The 21,985-nt window shown below is 42.1% G+C and overlaps 1 protein-coding gene across 1 annotated transcript in view; it reads right to left on the bottom strand.

Moving 5' to 3' along the window:
- The window catches only part of szt2 (SZT2 subunit of KICSTOR complex), a 154,546-nt gene that overhangs the window by 59,003 nt on the left and 73,558 nt on the right, over positions 1–21,985 (bottom strand). The window contains exons 48-52 of the mRNA XM_086146303.1: positions 21,268–21,386; positions 20,931–21,095; positions 19,081–19,165; positions 4,549–4,731; positions 2,087–2,278 (exon numbers count right to left, since the gene is read on the bottom strand). Of these exons, the coding sequence (XP_086002429.1) occupies positions 2,087–2,278; positions 4,549–4,731; positions 19,081–19,165; positions 20,931–21,095; positions 21,268–21,386 (744 nt within the window). The remainder of the gene's footprint in view (positions 1–2,086; positions 2,279–4,548; positions 4,732–19,080; positions 19,166–20,930; positions 21,096–21,267; positions 21,387–21,985) is intronic.

The following is a 21,985-nucleotide window of genomic DNA, read 5'->3' on the forward strand; positions in this document are numbered from 1 at the left end:
ATGCACTTTGTTCAACCCTGTCCTCTATAAGGTATTACTTGGAACGTGACTGAAACAAATATTCACTTCCCCTAAAGGAAAAATGAAAAAAAAAAAAAAAAAAAAAAAAAAAAAACACCTACACAGACCTTTTTGCTTGGTCCATGCCTTTTCAATGTCAAATAAAGACTTGAAGTCAGTGGCTCCCAACCTTTTTATCACTGTGGACCTGTTAACGCTTGACAATGTTACCGGGGACTGGGGGGGTTGGGGGTGTGGTAACCTAGGTGCGGCACCTAGATCGTTAATATTGCAACTATAATAATAAACGTGAATCCACTGTGGTAATCCACCTTTTCCCCTTCGAAAAGAAACTTTCCGTTTGACGTCTGTTTTTTTACTCTTATTGCAAGCTTGTCGTTTACATTTTTGCCTCTCAGGTGACCAAGATGTAACCGAGAGATTACGGTAATTTTTCAAGATATAAGATTTTTCAAAATAAAGATTGTTCAGACTTAGATAATAAATCCAACGGAAATGATTGATCATTTCTTGTGCGGCCCGGTACCAATTGAGCCATGGACCGGTACCGGTCCATGGCCCGGGGGTTGGGGATCATTGCTTTAAGGGATATTCTGTCTCAGTCTTTAAAGCTCTCAGTTTAAAAATAACAAGCACTGCAATTCCAGAGTAAAATACTAAATAAAGCTTATATCAATGTTGCAGAGTTGCCCAAAGTGACACATTTTATCTTCATCGGGCTTCTTTGTATTACAATGATGCCGTTAACACAACTCTATGGACATTTTCTCCGCACTGATTGTGAGCTGCCTCAGCCCAAACGGTCCTCGGCAGGCCTCCATCAAGGTGACCACTTCCTTTGATCAGCTCAGGCATTCAGCCCCTGCGCCGTCTGTTTTATTCCTTATCTCGTTCTCTGATTGGGCCAAAATGTGGAAACAAATTAAAGGTGATTAGAAGGACAACAGGAGATGCACTCTAGCAAATGCGGGCTTTCAAGCAAAATCTAAAGCTGTTACGTGGATGTTTGAGTCTGCTTGGGTAAACTTGATGAGATTTCGTCTTAAAAAATCTACACACTTCCTATGTGCTTTACTTTTCTGTGGTTGTTAAGCTATGCATCCACTAGAGAGAAGAGATAAGGAATAGCACAGATACTCATCCAGACTCTAGTCATCTCTCGTTTGGACGACTGCAACTCCCTCCTTGCTGGTGCCCCAGCGGTGACAATCAGACCTCTGGAGCTTATTCAGAAAGCGGCATCCCACCTGGTGTTCAACCGTCCCAAATTCTCCCACAACTCGCCTTCTTATGTCCCTACACTGGCTCCCGGTAGCCGCCCGCAACCGGGTGGCTTCAAGTCCCTGGCGCTTGCCTACTGGGCAGTGAATGGGACAGCCCCGTCTTAACTCCAGGCTATGGTCAAGCCACATGTCCCCTACCCGTCCCCTCCAATCTGCCAGCTCTCGGCAAGCGTCCACCCAATCACTCAGAGCTGCCGATCGAACCGGTCTCGGCTCTTCTCGGTCTTGGCTCTTCAGTGGTGGAACGAATTCCCGAAAAGGTCAGAACGCCGTGAGCTGAAAACATACCTCTTCACCAAGCACTACCCTACTAATCGCACCCCCCCCATCCCCCACCCCCAAAAAAGAAAATGAGTGTAGGTATGTATGTATGTATATGGTTCTGAGATGTCTTTTTGGTTGAGTGGGCACTTCTGGCTACTGGTACTGAGGATCTTCAGTGACTGAATTGCACTTCTTGTAAGTTGCTTTGGTTAAAAGCGTCTGCCAAATGACTGTAATTTAATGTAATGTAATGCAGAGTTCAGAGTTCACTTCCAACCTCTTTTGTGAATATAAACATGGCGACACTGGAGGAGCTCGTGCTACGTACATCATAAGGTTATACTAGGTCCCTGGTTTTACCAAAGCGCCGTTGTCTGCAGGCCACACTAGAGCATACAGCACTACATTTGGCTACGTATCAATAAGCTCCTCAAAAGTGTAAAGAATTATACATGAACTTAATGCAGAGGATAAGCCCTAATGACAATGCATTAATGCTAAATAAGAGGCATGCTCACCTTTAACATCTTCCTTCTGACCCTTGACACCTGGGGCGGGTGCGCTGAGGCACAGCGGATTGGGCAGGACTCTGAGCTCCATCACGACATCGCAGAGTGCATGGCGCAGCGCCCCCTGCAGTTTGTCACTCAGCTGCAAGGGGCTGACATTGCCTTGCTCCCAGATGTCAAACCGCACCCGGAGCTGCGGCTCTGTTGGTCAAGAGGAAGTCGGAATATATGATCAACTGGCGTTGGGGGTGCACTCTGAGCAGGGATTGGGATTAATATTCTACTGGAGTGCCTCAAAACCATTGTTGGAAATGCAGTCTTAATATATAGTCTCACAATGCTACTGTCCCCAGATAGAGGCTATTAATCATCTCAAATGTGATACCGCTACTTCGAGAGGTTATTATGATTATGACATAGTATTAGCTAATAGACACAAGAGAGTAAACAGCAGCACACGTTATGCTGCAAGACTGAGCCTCTTGCACAATGCGGACTTAACTTGTGCTGACTGATAGAAACATAAAATAAATTAATGAAGTAACTTGGGAACTATCTTTAGAAGGGATGTGTGTAATGAAAAATAACTGTTGGTTATAGGAAATGAGAAACCATGTAAACAGCTAATCACAGCCATTGAGTCGAACGCTCACCTTCTTTAATTACACCCGCTCCTCCTTACTGAAATATCTTAGGTAATAGGACAGATGGCAACAGCTGTCAAACTATGACTAACAAATCTTAAGACACAGTTATATTAACAAGACCTCCAATTCTAGGACTTAATTTTGAATGAGGGCATTGCGCTACATGTACATCCTCTAGAAACACATATCACCCGCAATTTGTATTCATTAACCAGTGTCTATAACCCGTTTGTTTTTTGGGGCTTTTTATTTTAAATATAATAGCCGACTACTACATTAATTAATGTTTGTGAGCGTAATCGGCACAGACTGCAACTGCAACAACATAATCCAAACCAGTGTGACGTGATACAATACAAAATAAATCCAAATGCAACTGTGGACAGCAAAGTAAGAAATGAACGGTTGCATTTTTTCTGATATTTACACATCTTTTAGGCAGCGGCTTGCTAATCAATTGTTTTACTTGAGAGATTTAAAAAATTTAAACAAAACAACAGCAAGTTCTCAGAGACTTAGAATCCATCTATTAATATTTAGATGTTTCTTTCTTCATGAAGAAAAAAATCCAAGATAGAACTTGGTAGAAATCTCATTCTTCACTTTGGTATTTTTTTTTTTTTGCAATGAAACTAAAACGTGAGGGCCGAGTTCCATGTTTTTTCAAAACTACATGGAACAACTATGAACATGTGTTTAGCAATAAGCCTGCTTTGTGGCTTCCCCACACGATTTAACTTCACGCCCGCCTTTGTCTAAAGCGCTTGAACGTGACTGGTCAATGGGGGACGATATTTACACCCCTCATACCCTCGACTGCAAATCCCGCGTTCACAGAGACTTGCTGCTTTGGCACCGCGGGTGACGGGATGCCACTTCGGGATGTGACAGTTGCCGGGCCTCACATCACTTGCTCCCCTTGCACAGACAGTTTCTGAGGAGCTGAAAGCATCCCGGTTTCTCCTGTGGCTCTCCCGCCTGCCAGACATACCCCCCAGAATCTGTTCTGGGCCGTCGACTGCATCGGCGCGCTCCTGTTCCCTGGGAATACCCAAGAATTCCAGACGATGCCTTTTTTTGGAGGGGGTGAGGGGAGGATAGCATGGCGCGAGCCAGACGAAAGCCTGTCTTTCATTGGCAGCGGTGGGTATTCTGCCAGACAAGCTTTTAATGAAAGCATTTAGCTGCATGTCATGATTTCTTGTCCCTGCATTATTTGTTTAAAATGTTTGAATTAGGAGTGCATAAAAGCTTTATAAACGTTGAGTGTTTCCAAGTATATATTATTCATCCAGTTTTTGTACTTTCCCCAGCCACTCTGACAGATTGAAGTGCAGCAGGTTGAGTAACATTTACCTTACCATACCTCAAATTGGCATTAGGGATGGTAATGGCATTCAGAAATGAATGCGTGACAAGTCAATGAACACAAATGCAAATGGGTGGGAGAAAGAGCGCTCTTAATTACTGAAGACATCTTTTTTACCATTTTTTTTTTTTTTTTGTTTGTCAGCGTTTTTCTCACTTTCAAGGGCACTGCTGCTTCAGGATACCATTAATTCATGAAAACTTCTAGCATCGATAACGTGAGCAGATTCACATTTAGCAGCTATAGGAGGGAAACTGATGCTTGCGCAAAAGAAAAAAAACAATGACTGGGGGGAAAAAAACAAAGGCGTATTTCCTTCGGATTGAAAGCATTGTTTTTGATAATCACACACACTAGTAGTATACTTACCTTTGTTTTGTTTTTTCTGACAAGCGGAGCCAAAAATAATAACAAAACAACTCACTAGCTGCTAAACAAACCCTCCCAAGCCTTACCTGCTCCTGAGTTGAGGCTGACGCCGTCCACTTTGACCACCGTCGTCAGCTCGTTGAAATGCTCTGGCTGAAGTAAAACCGAGCAGCTGTCAGATCTCTGCACTTCGCCGGAACACTCCTGGGTCAGCACCTGAAGGGGTCGACCGCTGGCATCCACAAACGAGAGGGCAATGCAGGCGATACCTTTGAAAGGGCAGGAGATGTGTGGAAATAATTAGCAAACTTGTATGCCACAGCGAAAACTCATTTGGCTTCTCATTGTGGTTGGTTACAAAGTCTGTATGAGACACCAATACACTGCCTTTTGTTGTAAGTCTGCAGTGATGACAACAGCAGAGGGATTTGAGGTCATTTGAGTCCAAAAATGGCAGTGGGCTCAGAACCTCAATGGCACTGCTGTCTGCTGCCTTTTCCGCCATTCCCAATCAAACTTGGGGCCTTCTGTTGCAGACCCACGACCCAAAAAATCTTGTTTTTTACCTGTTGTAGCGGACCGTTTCGCTCCTGCTCTACCGCTGCAGCATGTCTGTGCTTTTGAGGTATGGATTTGTGGCTTGGGAAAACAAATATTTTGCAATACCAACTATTTAATTTAAGTTTATTTCATTTTGTGTTCCTTAATTTTTCAAATGTAATTACGAATCTTAAATTTTAGGGTGATTGTGTAACATTTAAAATAAAGCACATTTAATTTTTACGGTCGCTGAAAATATGCACCAGAACTGCGTAGCGGTTGCTATAAATTAGTTATTGAGCTTTTACAGTCCTTAAACTGCTAAATAAACAATTTAATTGGATTTTGTTTTGTAAATATATATTTATAATAAGTGAAATTGTCTTTTTTTTAATTCAATTTGACAGCCAACTGCACGCGCCTATCCACGATAAAATGATGATGGCGCATGACAGCATTTTCGATTTGCCCTGGGCGGATGTCATAAGATCAGCTTTTCATTTCCTAAAAACGAAGAGGACTTACATAGATGGTGAATACATATGTTTTTGTTTCGTGCAGAAACAAAATTTTGCTTTCTCTGTAGCAGTTCATTGATTTCATTAAAACAACTCACTAGAGTTTTTTTTCATATACATAAAAATATATACATGCTTTTTTAAGTGTTTAATATTGCCTACCTCTGTGCTAGGCTATGTGATATCATGTAGGATATGAACTTGAAGCTTCAGCATAAATCATCTTAAAAATGGAGGCTGATTCACTGCAATGAGCCACTCCCATTTCCGACAGATTATCAGGTAATAATGATTCATGGTAATCTGAGAGAGAAATAAAAAAGACTTACGATGAGATGATTTCACACCGAACGCACAGATGAAATAGAGCTGTAACCGACGTACCGGGCTGATCCAGAAAAAAAGATTAAAGTGCCTGTTAAGCTAGCTGAATAATCCACTGTTCAGGTGTGGCCTTGGCAAATTTTGCGCAAACAGATTTGCAGAAGTGCAGCGCTGTGGTGTATGAAAGACGTCATGGCGTGTTTATCCCATTCACTCTAATTGCTCAAGCTGAGCCTAATCAATCCTAATCTCAATATTAGCGTGTATTGCTTTGTTATCTGCGGGCAAAGGGGGTAGTTTTGTTGAATGTTTGACAGGGAACAGCTACTTTTTCTGCACCAAATTAGTTTAGTCTATAAAAACACAGCTGAGCACGCCCTGTCAATCCCACACTGCTTTAATAATGGCTCACGCCTCATGGCTGCCGCCGTCATCCCGGGACATGGGGCCGATCATTGCAGCAACGCAGCTGTAATGGATAAATAGAAGCTGACGGAACTAAATGCGCGACTCAAAGCCGGCCCTGCTCAGCGGCGAGTTAGTCACTGTCAGTCTGAGGTTCCTCCGGCTGGTCTCTGTGCAGACGGTGACGTTTTCAGACAGGGTTGATATTGTGTTGCAACTCCCCCATGCAACAATTTTTAGACTCACTCCCAAACTTACAAAATTCGATCTGAAGATCACTGGGCAAAAGAGATCAGTCTGGGCGCAAATAAATGCAAGCAGGATTCGGTGCAATGAATCCAGGGGTGTAACAAAGCAGTCATAGCACTATTTGGTTCAATGGTTGGTTCACAATGTCTTTAAATCAGTGCTTTCATTGATTCCTTTCAATACAGGTCACTACTTTTAAACTATACTTTTCTATTGTTTATTCTGTAAGATGAATTTTTATTTTCAGAATCAGGATTACTTTATTCACCAAATGTACAACGTACCAGTACTTTGTTATGGCGTAACAGCATTCTATAACAGTAAGTTTAAAAATAAGAAAAAGAAGAAAATATCTTTGCCTCTCTCATAGGGAGCACCACACCCTCAGGTAAGTGACGTGATTACGGTTTCAGGTCCGAAAATGAAAAGCATGGTCTGAGTCAGTGTTTGGTGCACAACTCGGCATTGTTACACCTCTGGCAACAGAAACCTTGGCTTAAAAATAAATAGGATATCAATCGATAGCACCTATACACATTTAATAGACAGCACAAATACGCCTCATGCACATTTGGAAGTCCATGCTAATATTTCAGGAACTTAAAGATGGGGCGCTGAACGAGTTGCAGCATTGCGAAAAAAAAAGGCAACGAAGAAGAAAAGTCCAAAGGCGGAGCACACAGGATCGACAGCAGCAGCGTTTGGTTTACACAATGGAGCTGGGCGTCTGTGCATGAGTCAGCGTAGGATGGGGATACATGTGGAAGTACCTTTAAACTGAGAAGGCGGGAAGAGTTGCTGAACCAGCTCCGACATGGTACCCGGGCCTACGTTAGAGACACCCAGAGGACAGGATTAGGTAATCCGCAAGTAGCAGCCGATTCTTCCAACTCATTTCAATTGCCTCCGTCAAGGCAGGGGTGAAATAACACTAGAGGTCCACAATGCTGAGTTTTTTTCTTTTCTATTTCATTCGTATAGGGTGCTAGGATAAACAGGCAGTGACTTCAGACTTACATACAACACAAAAAGACCCAATAATACCAACACCTAAAGCCACTAGCTGCCCAATTGGGTGTTTTTGTTTTATTCTTATTTCTACTTTTGAAGAGAGCAAGTCCTACTCTTGCTCTAGCACATTTTGTTGACCCAACTGAATGGACTAACCGTGCACTGTCACATCTGCAAACGTTCTCTCAAACCCAACAACCTTGACAGGATGCATGTCTTATATCGCCATAGGCTAGAAATAACCCAAGCGGCTGCGAACATGTCTTTCATTTTGAAGTACTTAACACTTGTTGGATGTATTTACACATCTGTGGCGATCATCAAAACGGGTTGAGCACAGCCTCCTCTCACTGAGCACCCATCTCTATGTGACTTTTTTTTCAGACAGTAAAAAGTAGACCAAGAAATCAAAAATGAACAGGACAGGCTTTTGGCTGCATTTGGCCAATTTGCAAGCAAACCTCAGAAATCTACAGCTTGTTTGCATAAAAACTAAGCAGCTGTCGCATGAATCACCTTTGAGGCCTCCTTGTGTTGTTTATCTTTATTCTAAAGGCCATTAAAAAAATAATAATTCTTTTGCTACAGTTCGCATTGAAACTAGAAGCCATACTGGCTCTCTATGATCTCGTTCATTAAACTCGAGTGCAACAAAGAAACAAATTATTTCAACTAAAACACCCCTGAATCTGAAAGAAGCTTGGTTTAATACAAGAATTTTTGGCACTTTTTGCCAATGAGTCTCTAAGAACTGAGCTCATTCATCCAGGTGACATCTTTTGCCTTACATCTGTGTGAAATCTTGAATTTTTTTAAGCAAAGCATCCCCTCTTGATGTCACACTGTGGAACTAAAATCGCAACAAAAGTCGCGACAGGAGCAATGTCAGATTTACAATGAACGGCCCGGTTCTTTTGTGCCTCTCATGCAACAGTAACTGTAACTCCTCTTCACTATAATCTACATTTCCTGGTTTTTCCCTCTGATGGCAGCTGAATTATACCAAACGCATAATGGGGAATTAATGCCAGCAGAGCTTTCCACTGAAGTTTGTAAATGAAAAATACAAAAAACAGACAGCTAAATAAAAGCTGATAATCACATAGATACTTAAAAAAAACTAAATCTTGCAAATAACGAGTTGAATATTTGTCAAAAGATGTATGCGTCCAGCGCGATGAGGCATCACATGTTTAATTAGCTGTCAAGGTGGCCAAGGTGAGAGCGCGGTGACACCATCTTTTTCAGCCGCAGAAATTCTGACAAGCGTCGGCATTTCCCTGCATGGCCTTTAAAAAGGAGCAAGACAAGAATGCTTGTCGGGAACACAAGGCTTGAGGAGGCTCAGATGGGATGCGCGGATTACATTTAATCCAACATTTGTGTGATAGAAATTAACATTCTAACAAATAGGTGATGAATTAGTGATAGCCTAATATGATGTTAATAGTGGAAATATGAATTCTATTCTGATGAAAAAAGGGAACAGAACAGTATATTGCAGGAGAGTTATGTGGAAAAAATAAAATAAAAAATAAAAAAAGAGTATTATATAAACCATGCCTGGTTGACAGCTTAATTTGTCTTCACGCACAAATAACGTCTGGGCCTGCCTGGCCACCTGGACCTGTGATCGACGGCCACCTCCTAGATCAGTGGCACCACCGCGCTGCCGCTCCTGACACTTTTAGTTTACCCTCTGAGTTGGACCACCAATAACCAAATGTGTGTATTCACTCCATTATAAAGTGAGCGGTGAAACTGGGTGTTTAATCAGAGAACAGTCACTGTTTGCTTTTTTTATTATATATTTTTTTTATTCTTTATATCCTCGCTCAGAGATGCCAAAGCTCTGCCCTTCACCTGATACTAAGAAAAAAAAGTTGTTGTTTTTTTCATATCCGATTGATCTGACGGGTGATAGATGGGAGAAAATAATTCAGTCAGTTGGCTTGCGGTGAGTGATTTATGGACGCCCGCAGATTGAGATGACATCGGTGGTGATCTGAGCATCAATAAGCCACAGTGTTTATAATTTGGCAGACAAAGAGAGGTCCATTCTGAAGAGATACCAAAGGTGCGGAAGTGAACTAGATTGTGAAAGTCACGTCAATATCACTGCTATAAAACAGCCACTTTCTGACCCTGAGGCTTCTGGGAGTCATACCCGGGGACATTTTCAAACTTTTGCAGCAGTCAAATTAGTGTCGAGACTCCATCCGGCATTTGTAAAGTTCAGCCCAATCATGGCAAAGAAAAAAAGCAATACATCCTGAGCAATACATTACGGAATGAGGAACATCTACTCGTATGTTTGCCATTGCAGCAAAGTGATTGGGTTTTAAGTTCAGAATTTACCACCAGGAAAACATTAAGATTTAATTGCCGGTCAAGGATGATCCCAGATGCAGATCGTGTATGCATCAACGTAGCCAACGCTGTGCCCCCAACGGCAACCTAGACCCAGATCCAGCTCATTTCATCATGCAATATCGCACACAAGAGCCGACAAGCTATATGATTGACAAAAGGAAACTGGATTCCGCTGTTCAAGGTGATCATAAACTACATCTCCCACAATGCACATCAATCTGTAACCTGTGAAACATTGGCATCCTGCCACTACAGGTAGAGTGGTTTCTATATTGCTGTTGTGACAAGTGAAGGTGTTGAAAAAGATTTACAAATAATACCAAGATATCCTAGAAGAAAAAAAAACGATAGGAAAAGGAATGTGATTTAATGACTACGGGGAAGCAAATACGTTACTTCTGGTTCAAGGAGAATAAACGGTATGTCTTCTTTGTGAGGAATCAGTGTTAGCGATGAAGTATTCTAATTTGCATCAATGATTGGACACCAAATACGGAGCCCAGTATGCTAACTTTGACCACCCAGAAAGATAAATTGGGATACTCTGAAAGAATGCAGAATGTGACGACTAAAATTACACAGCGGTGAAAGCTAGCTCTATTGTGGCTGAAGAAATAGCAAGGGGTTGCCAGGTGTTTTTCAGAAAATGCATTTCAGAAGCAACGCATGCAACAGACAGCATGGGCACAGCACATCTATTAATTTTTATAAGATGCGTGGAGGCAGACTTTGCTGTCGGTGCGGAGCAGCTGAATGTTGCTGTGCAGGGGGTGATGGCGGAGGAGGGATGTTTTTGATGTTGATGATGACTTTTTTGCGAAATGCCACATCTGTCACATGTGTTCCTTGCAACTTGCAATTATCTGTTGTTCTGTAGTTCGGCGACTGTCAACTGTGACTGAAAAAAATAATTTAAAAAAAGATGAAATGACTTGCTTTTGTTAAATTTGACTTTGTTATCTACTTCGCAAAGTTTGATCTTTGATTGACTTATTAATGTGGTTTTCTTCATGTGATAAATTACATGGATTTCTGTAATCAATTTGCTCGCATATATTTTTACATTTATATAAATGCACATACAAAATTTATGTACTTGGATTAATAATACTAAAAGGCAGGGATTCTAATTTAGCAATATGTTAAGAATTAGTAACAAATATGTGAGTCTTGGAGTTACACCTCACCCTTTTTAGTGCAACCAATGGCTTGGACAGTCGTGCTGAGCTCCACTGGTGCAGGTGGACATGTTTAATTTGCTGTCCCTACACGGTCAAGTTGCGTCGGGTGATTTTATCGTCCCCCATTGAGAACCGTACAGGGGTTGTACAGATTTCTGCTCCATTCTCTGTTGGGAAGCCTCGCTGTGCAATAAAGATGGCACAAAAATATCCTGCAACAATAATAATAATGTACTCTAAAATAAAAAAGAGCCAGAGGGAAAAACACTCCTATTGTAATCCATCCTTTTGTTTACCTTATTTAACACAACCTACATTTACGTCCAAATGTTGGTTAATTACTATCATTATTGGAATGTTTTCAAATTATCTTGCGCTGTGTGGTCATGTGACTCCACAGTAGTGTTAGCTTAGCCAAAATGGCTTGTCAGTTGATTCATTTTTAGGTAAAAATGCCATATAAAAAAGGCTATAATATGAATGGTCTGCATTGAAAAGGAAAATGATTTTGGAATTGTAAAATGCATTTAGGTTTTCTTAGAAAATTGTGGGCCAAATGACATTTAGACAGTGGAGAAATGACTGTGTCATTGCAGCCTGAGTCACAAGTGAACGAGCTAGTATAAGTGAATTACTGGATAGAGGAAATGGAAGAAATATAAGGCCCATTTCTTAACAAATTCCACAAACTCCACAAATGTTAAAGTAAAAAAAATAAATTTCCAACAGAAACAGTGGAAATAATTTTGCCTCTTTTGCATCGTTGTCTTTGCGGCAAACATCTGTTAGAATTCTTTGTGTTGACCATTTCTGCATTATCTCCAAAAAAGGACCATCCTGACGGGAGGGGGCAGCAGGAGGTATAAATGAAGACACATAAGAGGATATATAGGTGAAATCTTGGCAAAAGTTGCCATTTTAAAAAACTTGCATGTGATGCAAGATGATTAGCCAGACAAGTGCCCAATTACGCCTATTTGCGCCAAGTTATGTGTGAGCAAACTTGATCTCCATTTACTCTTCTAGGAAACCCCATGATCTGCTCTGATTATGAACTTTTCCTGACCAAAAAGTTTTTTTTACTTTTTTTTGTCCTTGCTTTGCTTCAAGCATCTTGAAAATGTTTCTTTAGCACCCTCTTGCCACTTGTATTGCCAGCCAATGCAATAAAACTCTTGTTTTCTTAAGTCACAAAAAAAAATGACCAAAAATGACAAAATAAACATTTGCATCATGAGTTTGATGGCTAGCATTCAGATCCAGTATCCAATAAACAATCACTGTAAAAAAAATGCATATATAGAATAGAATAGATTAGAATAGAATAGAATATTCCTTTAACCATCCCACAGTGGGGAAATCTCAACCACGCACAGCAGAAGTGTACAGCGCAAGAGAAGTTATCATAAATAGAAGAACCAAGAATAAGCAATAAACTGTGCCTGCAATGAATATAAATAGGTAAGTAAACAATGCGACATAAATAAACAGTATAAACGCACAAAAAAAAAGCGCAGTACGGTGTCAGAGTGAGTGGATGTGTGGGAGGGTACTACTACTTGAGTAGATGAGTGAATTGATGAATGAATTATGAAGGAATGAATGAATGAAAGTCAGGTCTATTGAGAGCACAGCTGGGTGTTAAATAGTTGAACAGCAGCTGGCAGGAAGGACCTGCGGAATCTGTCAGTCACACAATTGTGGTGAAGGTGTGTGTCAGTGAAGGAGCTGCTCAGTGCCATCATGATGTTCTGCATGGAGTGGGGGGACATTGTTCATCAGAGATGATAGCTTAGCTTCCACCCTCCTGAGTCCACAGAACCCCCCAAGACAAAACTAGCCTTCCTCAGCAATTTGTCGCTCTTCTTCCTGTCAGCCACTGATAGGCTGCTGCTCCAGCAAACTACTCCAAAGGTCGAATACGACTACAGTGTCGAAGGTCCTTAGGAGAGCACCCTGCACTGCAAAGGACCTGAGTCTCCTCAGAAGGTACAGTCTGCTCTGACCTTTCCTCTAGAGAGCATTGATTTTCTTAGACCAATCCAATTTAATGTTCAGATGAACACCCAGGTACTTGTAAGAGACAGCTCTCTCAATGTCTGTCCCCTGGAAGTTCACTTCCGCAATAACTGTCTGTGCCTGCGATAGTCCACCACCAGCTCTTTGTTCTTTTCTGTGTTCAGCAGGAGGCAGTTTTGCAGCCACCAGTCCACAAAGTCTTGTATCAGGACTCGAACACTCCCTGTGTTCAGGTCCTTCGATGGTCTCACCAGGGGACGTAAATGGGACAGTACCAGCTGTTTCAGTGTCTTCATTAGGTGCTTTGTCAGCACGACCGTTCTGTAGCAGTTTAGGTCCTTTGATTTCGGCACCTTTTGGCACCGCACCACGCAAGATGTTTTCCACAGTTGTAGAACTCTCTCCAGCTTCAGGTTCAGACTGAAGACATGCTCCACAATCCAACAGAGGTCATCGGCACCTGAAGAGCCTGAGGTTGATCCCATTCAGACCCACAGCCTTCCTAGCCTTGATCCTCCAAAGCAATTTTCTCACCTGGTCAGTAATGAGACACTCCTTGACTCAGGGGCATGATGCTTGCGTGGGAGGAAGCATCATGCCCGGGGGGCACAGGCAAGGGTGTGGATATTTGGAGCAGTGGGAGGGGGTTGGAGTGACAAGAAGGAGGGCTAAGGAGTGTGATGGAAGAAAGAAAGTAGTTGGGGATGAGAGTGGGGCGGCAGAAAGTGTGACTGTGGATTGTTGGGCTGTGGGAGTGGGGCCCAAAGTGTGATGGGGGGACTCTCAAAGAGCCAATTGGGTCAGGGGGTGGATTAAATGATCGATCAACCTGTTGAAGAAGCAGTTCAGCTCGTTCACCCAACACCAATCCCCTCAGCCTGGGAGTCTGGCATTTTGTAGCCTGAGATGGTTGTCAGAACATTCCAAAGTCCACTGATGTTGCTCTGCTGCAGCTGATCCTCCATCTTCCTCTTGTAGGCACTCTTCCCCTGTCTAATCCTCCGCCTCAACTCCCTCTGCACCGCTTTCAGCTCCTCCTTTTTTCCTGACTTAAAGTCCCTCTTCTTCTCCTTAAGGTGGTCAGGGTTTATGGCAGGGTTTGACCCAGGGTTTGTTGTTGGAGAAGCACTGTACAGTCCTGGTGGGTACAGTGTTCTCCATAAAGTTAATGTGTTAGTGTCTGTAATGTTGTCTAAGTCCTCCCCATGTTGACAGCATCCAGGGCACAGTTGTTCCATCTAGAGATAGTGTTTATAGAGTTTGGCTCACCATTGAGCCTGGTCGCATATAAGGGGATTTAATAGATGTTTTCAATTTTTATTCATTTATCTATTTGTTTCTATGCTAGTTCAAAATGCTTAAATCAAAGTCTTTGAGGCAGAGATTGCATCTTTATAAATGTTGCGAAGCCAGACTTGGGCATCTCCACTTCCTGTTTGTGTGCCTTGTAATAACTGGTGAGTTGGTTTTATCTATGTATGTATTTATTTATGAATTAATCTTGGACTTTACATATTTTTTCCTTCTCTGAGTGACACGGGTAACAGCAAAAGTTTGTTCCCATAAATTATGTCTATTCTTTCTTAAAGGAGAAACAAAATTATTAGTCTTGACATAAAGAAATCACTAACCAACATTCCCGGTGTTTTATTTTGTTTTTTTCCTTCTTTCATCTGCCATCAAGGAATTGGAAAGAACTGGCAATAATGCCATGCGTTTGGGGTGTCTCAGGCTCAAACATTTGAGTGGCAAATCTTTAATCTGCCAGGTCAAAATAGGAACTGTACAAAGAAATCCCAGCAAGCATTTTGTTTTCGTCTGTGTTCTCTTGTGACAACCTTTGCTGACGCCCGCGAAGGCTTGGCGTTGCGAACGGCACATGCTGTGTCGTTCTCTGTGCCTGGGAGTGAAGTTCTCTAACTGTTACATTTTGATAATTAACATGGACTTCCCACAGCAAAACTGTGTGATTTCTGAATGCAATGGTGGATCTGTGCCTTTGGACACAATACAAAAGGCCCAGTTTAGGGCTTATAAATTGAATTAAACTACTTTCAATAGATTCAGGAGGCACTTTACTGCCCATTTTTTCTAAGAAGTACTTCCAACAGTATACTGCCATTCTACTGTGCTGCTTTTCAAGTTCAGATACAAGAATGTCAATTCTCTTATGAAATGCTTAGGAGTTTAAAATGTATATGCTTTACCCAGCCAGTATTCATATTGAGGGTGAGGGTCCACATCCTATGGGGGAAAAAAGCTTGCACAGCAAAGAAAGGGGAGAGCCAATTCAATAAGCCCTTAAAATATCATTATTATTATTATTATTATTATTATTATTATTATTATTATTATCATTATTATCATTATTATTGTTAGGCGCTTTTGGAACAGAACAGTTCCAAGAACTACACAACTGGAATTGGGTTTTAGGAACTCCTCACAGGGGAAGGGACCACTGTAAGGACCAATGACTCCTTTAATAGCTGCTTTTGAACTGTAGGAACTTTGCAGTTCATAGATCGGACAACACAGAGGGCCACACCATTCATTTAGTGAGGATAAAACCGTGGACTATCAAATGGGTTTAAGAGTTTTTATTTTCTCCCTGCGCAGCTACGGTGGTGTGAAACCCCCCGCCGGATCGCCGTACTGATGCTGGTGAAAAATGTTTATGTTCCACTCCGAGCCCTGGATAAATCCCTTTGTGGCGTAGCAGGCCAGATGGGCTTAGACCTCTTCGTTGGCCTATTTCTTGCCAGTTCTGTCCATTTTGTTGCAAGTCGCAGGAAAAACGGTGACTTCAAAAGTTCTAAAAAAAAAAAGGAACCGAACCTCCCTGGTTCATGCTCATGGTTCATCCATGATGGGTTAATTGCAGAGAACAAATTTCTCCACGGGGGTTAATAAAGAATAAATAATGATAATTATCTACAGAGCAAAAGCGGCTATTATTGCAGTTAACTGTCCCAACAGTCGTCCCTTCCCCCGGAGAAGAGTTCCAAGAATGAAATTCAATTAAGAATTTAGATTAGATTTGACGGCAGCATGTCCGCAAGAGCGGTTATTTTAGAATCGTAAGTCCCTGCTTGCGCCAAGATCCTCCTAGCCTGCCGAAGCGTTGTTGAGCAAGACACTGAGCCCCAGATGCTGCTAAGTGACTGACCTCTAAAGAGAGTTCATGATCCATGGTCCATGATAGGTTAATGCAGCGGTCAAATTTGGCTGATGTTGTGCTGTATGTAAATATGAATGAGAAAAATAAAAACTTTTTTCTTTCAATGTAATTTGATATGTTTACAGATTACAGTTTGGAAATTGTTGTTCTTTTTACACAATGATTCTTAATTTCCTCCCAAAAAAGTGAATCTGACTCGAACAGTTTATCTCAAAACGCACACCAGGCAAAATCCTCCCAACATCTCAGAAATCTATACACTAAAGGCCAACGTTCTCCAGAGCTATAAAGCGAGACTTAATCCTTGCAACTCCGGTACAGTGACATAAAAATATTGCTTTAGATGACCTGTTTTGATAAGGAGCTGCTTGGAGTTCAATCCATTAAAGTAATGGTTCAGAACAAAGCTGCATTAATCTCCCCCGGCTTAATAGAGCAACGGCTCTGTAGGAAATTATTTTTAAGAAATATCAGCTGATTTATGGATAGATGTTTTTTGTGGTTATTTTTTTCCCCCAATTTCCTCATTGGACCAAACATTTCCAGTATTGCTCAGGTTCTTCCATATTGCATTTTTTTTTATAATGGAAACGTACCATATGATCAGGAGCTACACGCTGAGCCGAAATAGAAAATGATAAGAGGTGTCACAGCCCCCCCCCCTTTTTTCCCCATTCATACAAATTGGTCTTACAATTCAGCAAACTCGTCATTTGCATCGATAATTGTGTGCCCTTTGAAGGGGGCTGTTGAAGGATGATAGAGTTATTTATTCGCCTTCTACAGTCACATTTTCATATCGAACCGGTTGCCCTTTCAGTCACAGAACTCAGCAACAGTGCTCCCCTTTAAAAAGACTTCAAATGCCAGCAGATGACATTAGCATATTGATTAAAGAGAAAATATTGCCACATGAATTGGAATTGATCACTTCAATCTTTCGCGGGGAGCGGAGCCGAACATCGTTTGAACTTGATTTCCATAAAATCCTTCAATTAGGCACGGCTCTGGCGACACCGAGAGCCAATTTTTAAATATTAACCTACATTTTGCAAGGAAAAGGCCGACCGTGTGATGGTCCTGTGCGAGCAGCGACATTGCACAGCTGGAGAACGCAAACTGTCTGTGCACACACGCATGCTTACAAATGCACACACGCACAACACTCGGATGTGTTTTCCATGACCGGTGCAAACACTCAGGTTGTCTTAGGCAGGAAAACAAGTATGGTGTGCAATCTAACCCTAAACACCTGACTCGAATAAGCAAACAGTTATTTAAAAAAAAAAAGAAGGGGGGGTACAGGCCATTTCAGCCTGCAGAAATCAAACGGAGAAAAGAAAGACATAAGACACCTCGGGAAAATAATTATAATGATTGTCATTAGCGGGATGAGGATTGTGTGAGTTGACAAGACAACTTTGTACAGGGTTTTTGACCAAAAGGTCGAAAAGGAAAATGTCTGCTGTGGTAGACAGTGGGTGCTGGGAAAGAGACTGTCAATCCTGTGCTTCACTGCTTCTACATCAGAAGATTATCAACGATGGAGACCAAAAAAAAAAAAAAAAAATGAAAGACGACAACTACGGTCTCTTTTTTCGCGTCAGACACTCCAGACCGAGGTTCATATTTTCTACGTCACGTGAAATGCTCCGGCGTCGGCAATCCATCAAACAATCAATGCTGCGTATGAGGATTTATCTGTTGTCACGTCGCCCCACATCTCCAGCTGCTATGTGAGGAGCAGAAGACCAAAAACTGAAGAGAAAACAGAACTCTCGAGTAGCGGATTGGCGGCGAAATGGAGACAGAGTAACTTTGAGCTCCACCCACAGGCTGGGTGGGAGGAGTCAATTCACTGCTCTCCATTGACTCTGCATTGATGGATGGACCACAAACAGGGTGGTTTGGTAGATATCAACCATGGATGAGTGTTAACAGAAACACATACAGCAAACATTTTGCCACAAATAAGGTGTCGCCTTGAGACTGAAATATTTCTGTAGGTGAGTAAGACATTGCCTGTGAGAAACAGAAGGTGGCCGAAATTGGCTCTCTCAGTATCGCCAAGAGTCGGTTCACACACAGTGAACTATAAAACTGCATTTAGTTTTCAGCAGCTAGAGCCTGTATTAATTGGGGAGCATCTGCTTTAGCTGGTACCTATTCCATCCTGTGTTGGATATGACTGGATATGATAAGTCAGTTTTAAATGATGTAACAATCCCCACCCACACACTTTAAATCCAACCTTCACTTTCCCACAAATGTTAAGCAGATGTTAAGTGTCTTAGCTACCTACTGTTTTTAACCTTGTTTTTTGAGTGTGTGTGTATTTCTCTGATTTAACTTCCATCGAGGATTCCGGTTGCACTGTAGCCATAATCCTCAAGAGCAAATACGGACAAAAGGACAAAATGAGATTAAAGTGGGAAAGGCGGCTGGTATGTGGTTCTGCTTGCATTTGAAGCTGAGCATAAATTAGTCTAAAATGGAAAAAACCCGCTGTTAAAAAGGGGTTCGGATATATATATACAGTGGGCAGAACAAGTATTTGATACACTGCTGATTTTCTGTATTTTTGTTTTAGATTCTGTCACTCACAGTTGAAGAGTACCTATGATAAAAATTACAGACCTCTCCACCTCTAAGTGACCTTTAAGTGGGAAAAGCTGAAAAATGCGCAGTGTATCAAATACTTGTTGTCCCCACTGTATGGTATATCTCTTCATGAGTCTGGGTTGGCGGAGCGGCACCCAGGTTTACCTAGCAGCGGTTTTGAAGGCCGAGGGCACGCACGGTCGGGAGGAATGTGATTACCTTTTCCTCCAGTCCCTTGGCCTCCGGGTTTATTGTAGAGGTAGATGTCTCCGTCGGCCAAGTCGCTGCTCAAATGAAAATGGTGCTGCGAGGGAGAAGGGACGGAAGAGCACATCAGTCCCACCGAAGCTCAAACAACACAAGTCAGCACTTATTTCATACATCGCAATGTGACTTGTCAAAATGATTTCGGTCTCAGACACAGTTTTACAGATCTGGGAAGCCTCTCATAGCTGGGATTTATTCATATTTAATCCAGATCGCTTTAAACAGAGCGGTTTGTGGAACCTCATATATGTCAAACTGTCATCCATCAGTGCATCGCGCTGTTTTTTCGGGGTTCATGTGCGGCCATGGCTTATTTTCAGCACATCATTCAAAGTGGCGGGAGGACTTCGAACAGGTGCATTTTGATTAGCCAGACTTCTACTGCCCTTGTTCAGACAGTGATCAAGCAGGAAGTGACGGGGGACCTGTGAGTTACTTGCCCCTCCCCCCTTGGTGTCAACGCTGTTCTGTATGCTAGACGTAAAAAAAAAAAAAACATCTGTGAAAGCATCATGAATGCAGAATAGTGCAAACAGATCCCAGTACAATCTATACAACAGTATGGACGGTTATCTGTTTTTGGTTGTTTTGTTTTTCAGAGTTGTCCCTTTTTCCTGCATGATAGTACAGAGCCACATTTTGTTACAACAGAGTAGTAAAAGAGCAGCTAGTGCCGGTTCCTCCTCGAAAGTATGTGGTGGTTTTGAGGCAAAAACAGAGATCTGTTGAGCAACTGAAGTCATATATTAAGCATTGAGGGGCAAGGAGTCATCTTTCAAAGCTTCAGTGAGTGTCCTCTTTTCCTAAATACTTTGTTGAACCGTGGGATAAGACTGAAAGTGTAAAAAAATAGAACAAAAACAAGGTTCCTACAGAAAGACCTTAAAACAAAGATAAAAACATGAGAGAAGTTACCGAGGCAACGCTCAAGCACATTAATGATAATAATAATGGTAACTAAAACAGAAATTACTTCAATATCAGTGGTGAGGTGCATAAAAATCATCTGGAAATTATCTGGACATTACTCAAAAAATAGCAAAAAAGAAAAAGAAAAATATGTTGCAAAAACAACTTAATAATATGCCAAAAAAAAAAAAAAAAAAAATCATCAGGCTGTATTCTAGGGACAAATTGAACAAATATCTGTGTGTCGCCACCTCAAAATTAAGGGAAAATTGGCAAAGGATTTATTAAAGTATTAGTTTTTGTGTTGGAGACCAAATATTTCAAATGATGAGAAACCAAATATATTTAAAAGATAACAGGAGGACAGTGCCATACATTAGTAATTCAGATCGGTTCTGCTGTGTCAGGCCCCTTTTGATTAAAATGGCTGTTTTCTTGTTCTGTTTTCTGACATAAACAAGAAAATATTTGTTTATTCGAGGAGGCGGGGACTTGATTTTATACATTCAGGTCTGCTTCTCCTTCAAGCCTATTTTTTTTCTCCATTACACCTTCTCCTCAGACTGTCTGCTGCTGTCCGCCCAGGTCATTAACGCACTAGGCAGGGGGGAAGGAGGGGGACTCACATTTTGCAAAATGTGAAAAAAAAATATATAAACCGTAGCTGCACAGGCATTTAAAATGAGAAATCATTTCCATTCGGTCGAGGCGACGAAGGGAAAGCATGCTGAGGCTGAAATTTGGGGGGGGGACCTGACTTTTTTTTCCCCCTTCTTAAAGCAGAACTCTGGTTTTACGCCTCATTGGTAAACAGAACTACACTTTTCCGTGTAGAAAGAGAGTTGTGTTCAGGCACTGTCGTACAAATATTCCACTCGTGACAAGGCGGGTACCTTGAAGTGGTGGGCCGTGTTGCTGTCCGTGTACTTGGGAACGTGCAGGAAGATGAGCAGATTCTGCCTGAGGTAGTGGGCCACAGCGGGCAGCCAAGGAAGACAGTACTGGGGGAGCCTGAAGTTCATCACCTCAGTGGCCGGAGAGCCCAATGGTTGGATGAACTGAGAAGAGAGGCTATTATTTAAAAGCGCAGCTCTGCGGCGTTTGTGGGTTCTCCTGAAGAAATTGCTCATTGACCTCGACAGGTCCACATGATGCAGAGAGGCATGTGTTCCAGTCATTCTGTCGCTGGTGCAGGGACTTGAGGAGGAGGGGACGAGGCAGGCCACTTACCTCAACATCGGCAGGTGTCAGCTTGCAGTTTCTGACCAGCATGACGGTGATGATGTCAAGGGTGGTCTCGTCCAAGCGCTTTCGCAGTACCTTCACCAGCTCGTCAGTGATCTCAGGACCTGGATGTGCAAATTGGTGGAGCATTCATTAACTGAACTCCTCTTCAGTGGAATCATCATCCAATCTCTTTGTTTAAGAATAGGCTTAAATGCTTCCTTATAGAGAAAGCTCAGAGTCTGGGTTGGTCTAGCCTGCGGTTGTGCCGTCATAGGCTTAAGCAGCCGAGAGATATCCCATGATGTACCGCTCTCCTTCCTCCTGGTGTTCCTATCTCATCTGCAGTCATGTCCCATCACCAATGCATGATAGTAACCTCATATCTCGTCCTGAGTCCTTGGGCTCTCTCATTTCCCAGGTTCCTGTGAGATGTGGTTTGATCTACTGCTGTACTCCTGCGAGACATCCAATGCCGCTATTTCTATTATGAATATTAAAGTTATTGTATCATTTCAGCTATTACTATGTTATTGTTAGCAGAGCTGGTACTAGTTACAAAAGATCAATGTGCATACATGCCCCTATACGTTTATGTCCCAATCACACTCTTGCTTTCTCTCTCTCTCTCTGTCTTGCTCTCTTACTCTGTCACTCTCTTCGGCTGCCCACATTTAGATTGGATCTGTCCACGTTTTTTTTGGCCGGTAGAAGGCAGTTTTTC

Source organism: Fistularia commersonii, chromosome 1, assembly GCF_037954325.1.
Source record: "Fistularia commersonii isolate RoL2024-O1a breed Wild chromosome 1, RoL_Fcom_v1.0, whole genome shotgun sequence".
Lineage (NCBI taxonomy): Eukaryota > Metazoa > Chordata > Actinopteri > Syngnathiformes > Fistulariidae > Fistularia > Fistularia commersonii.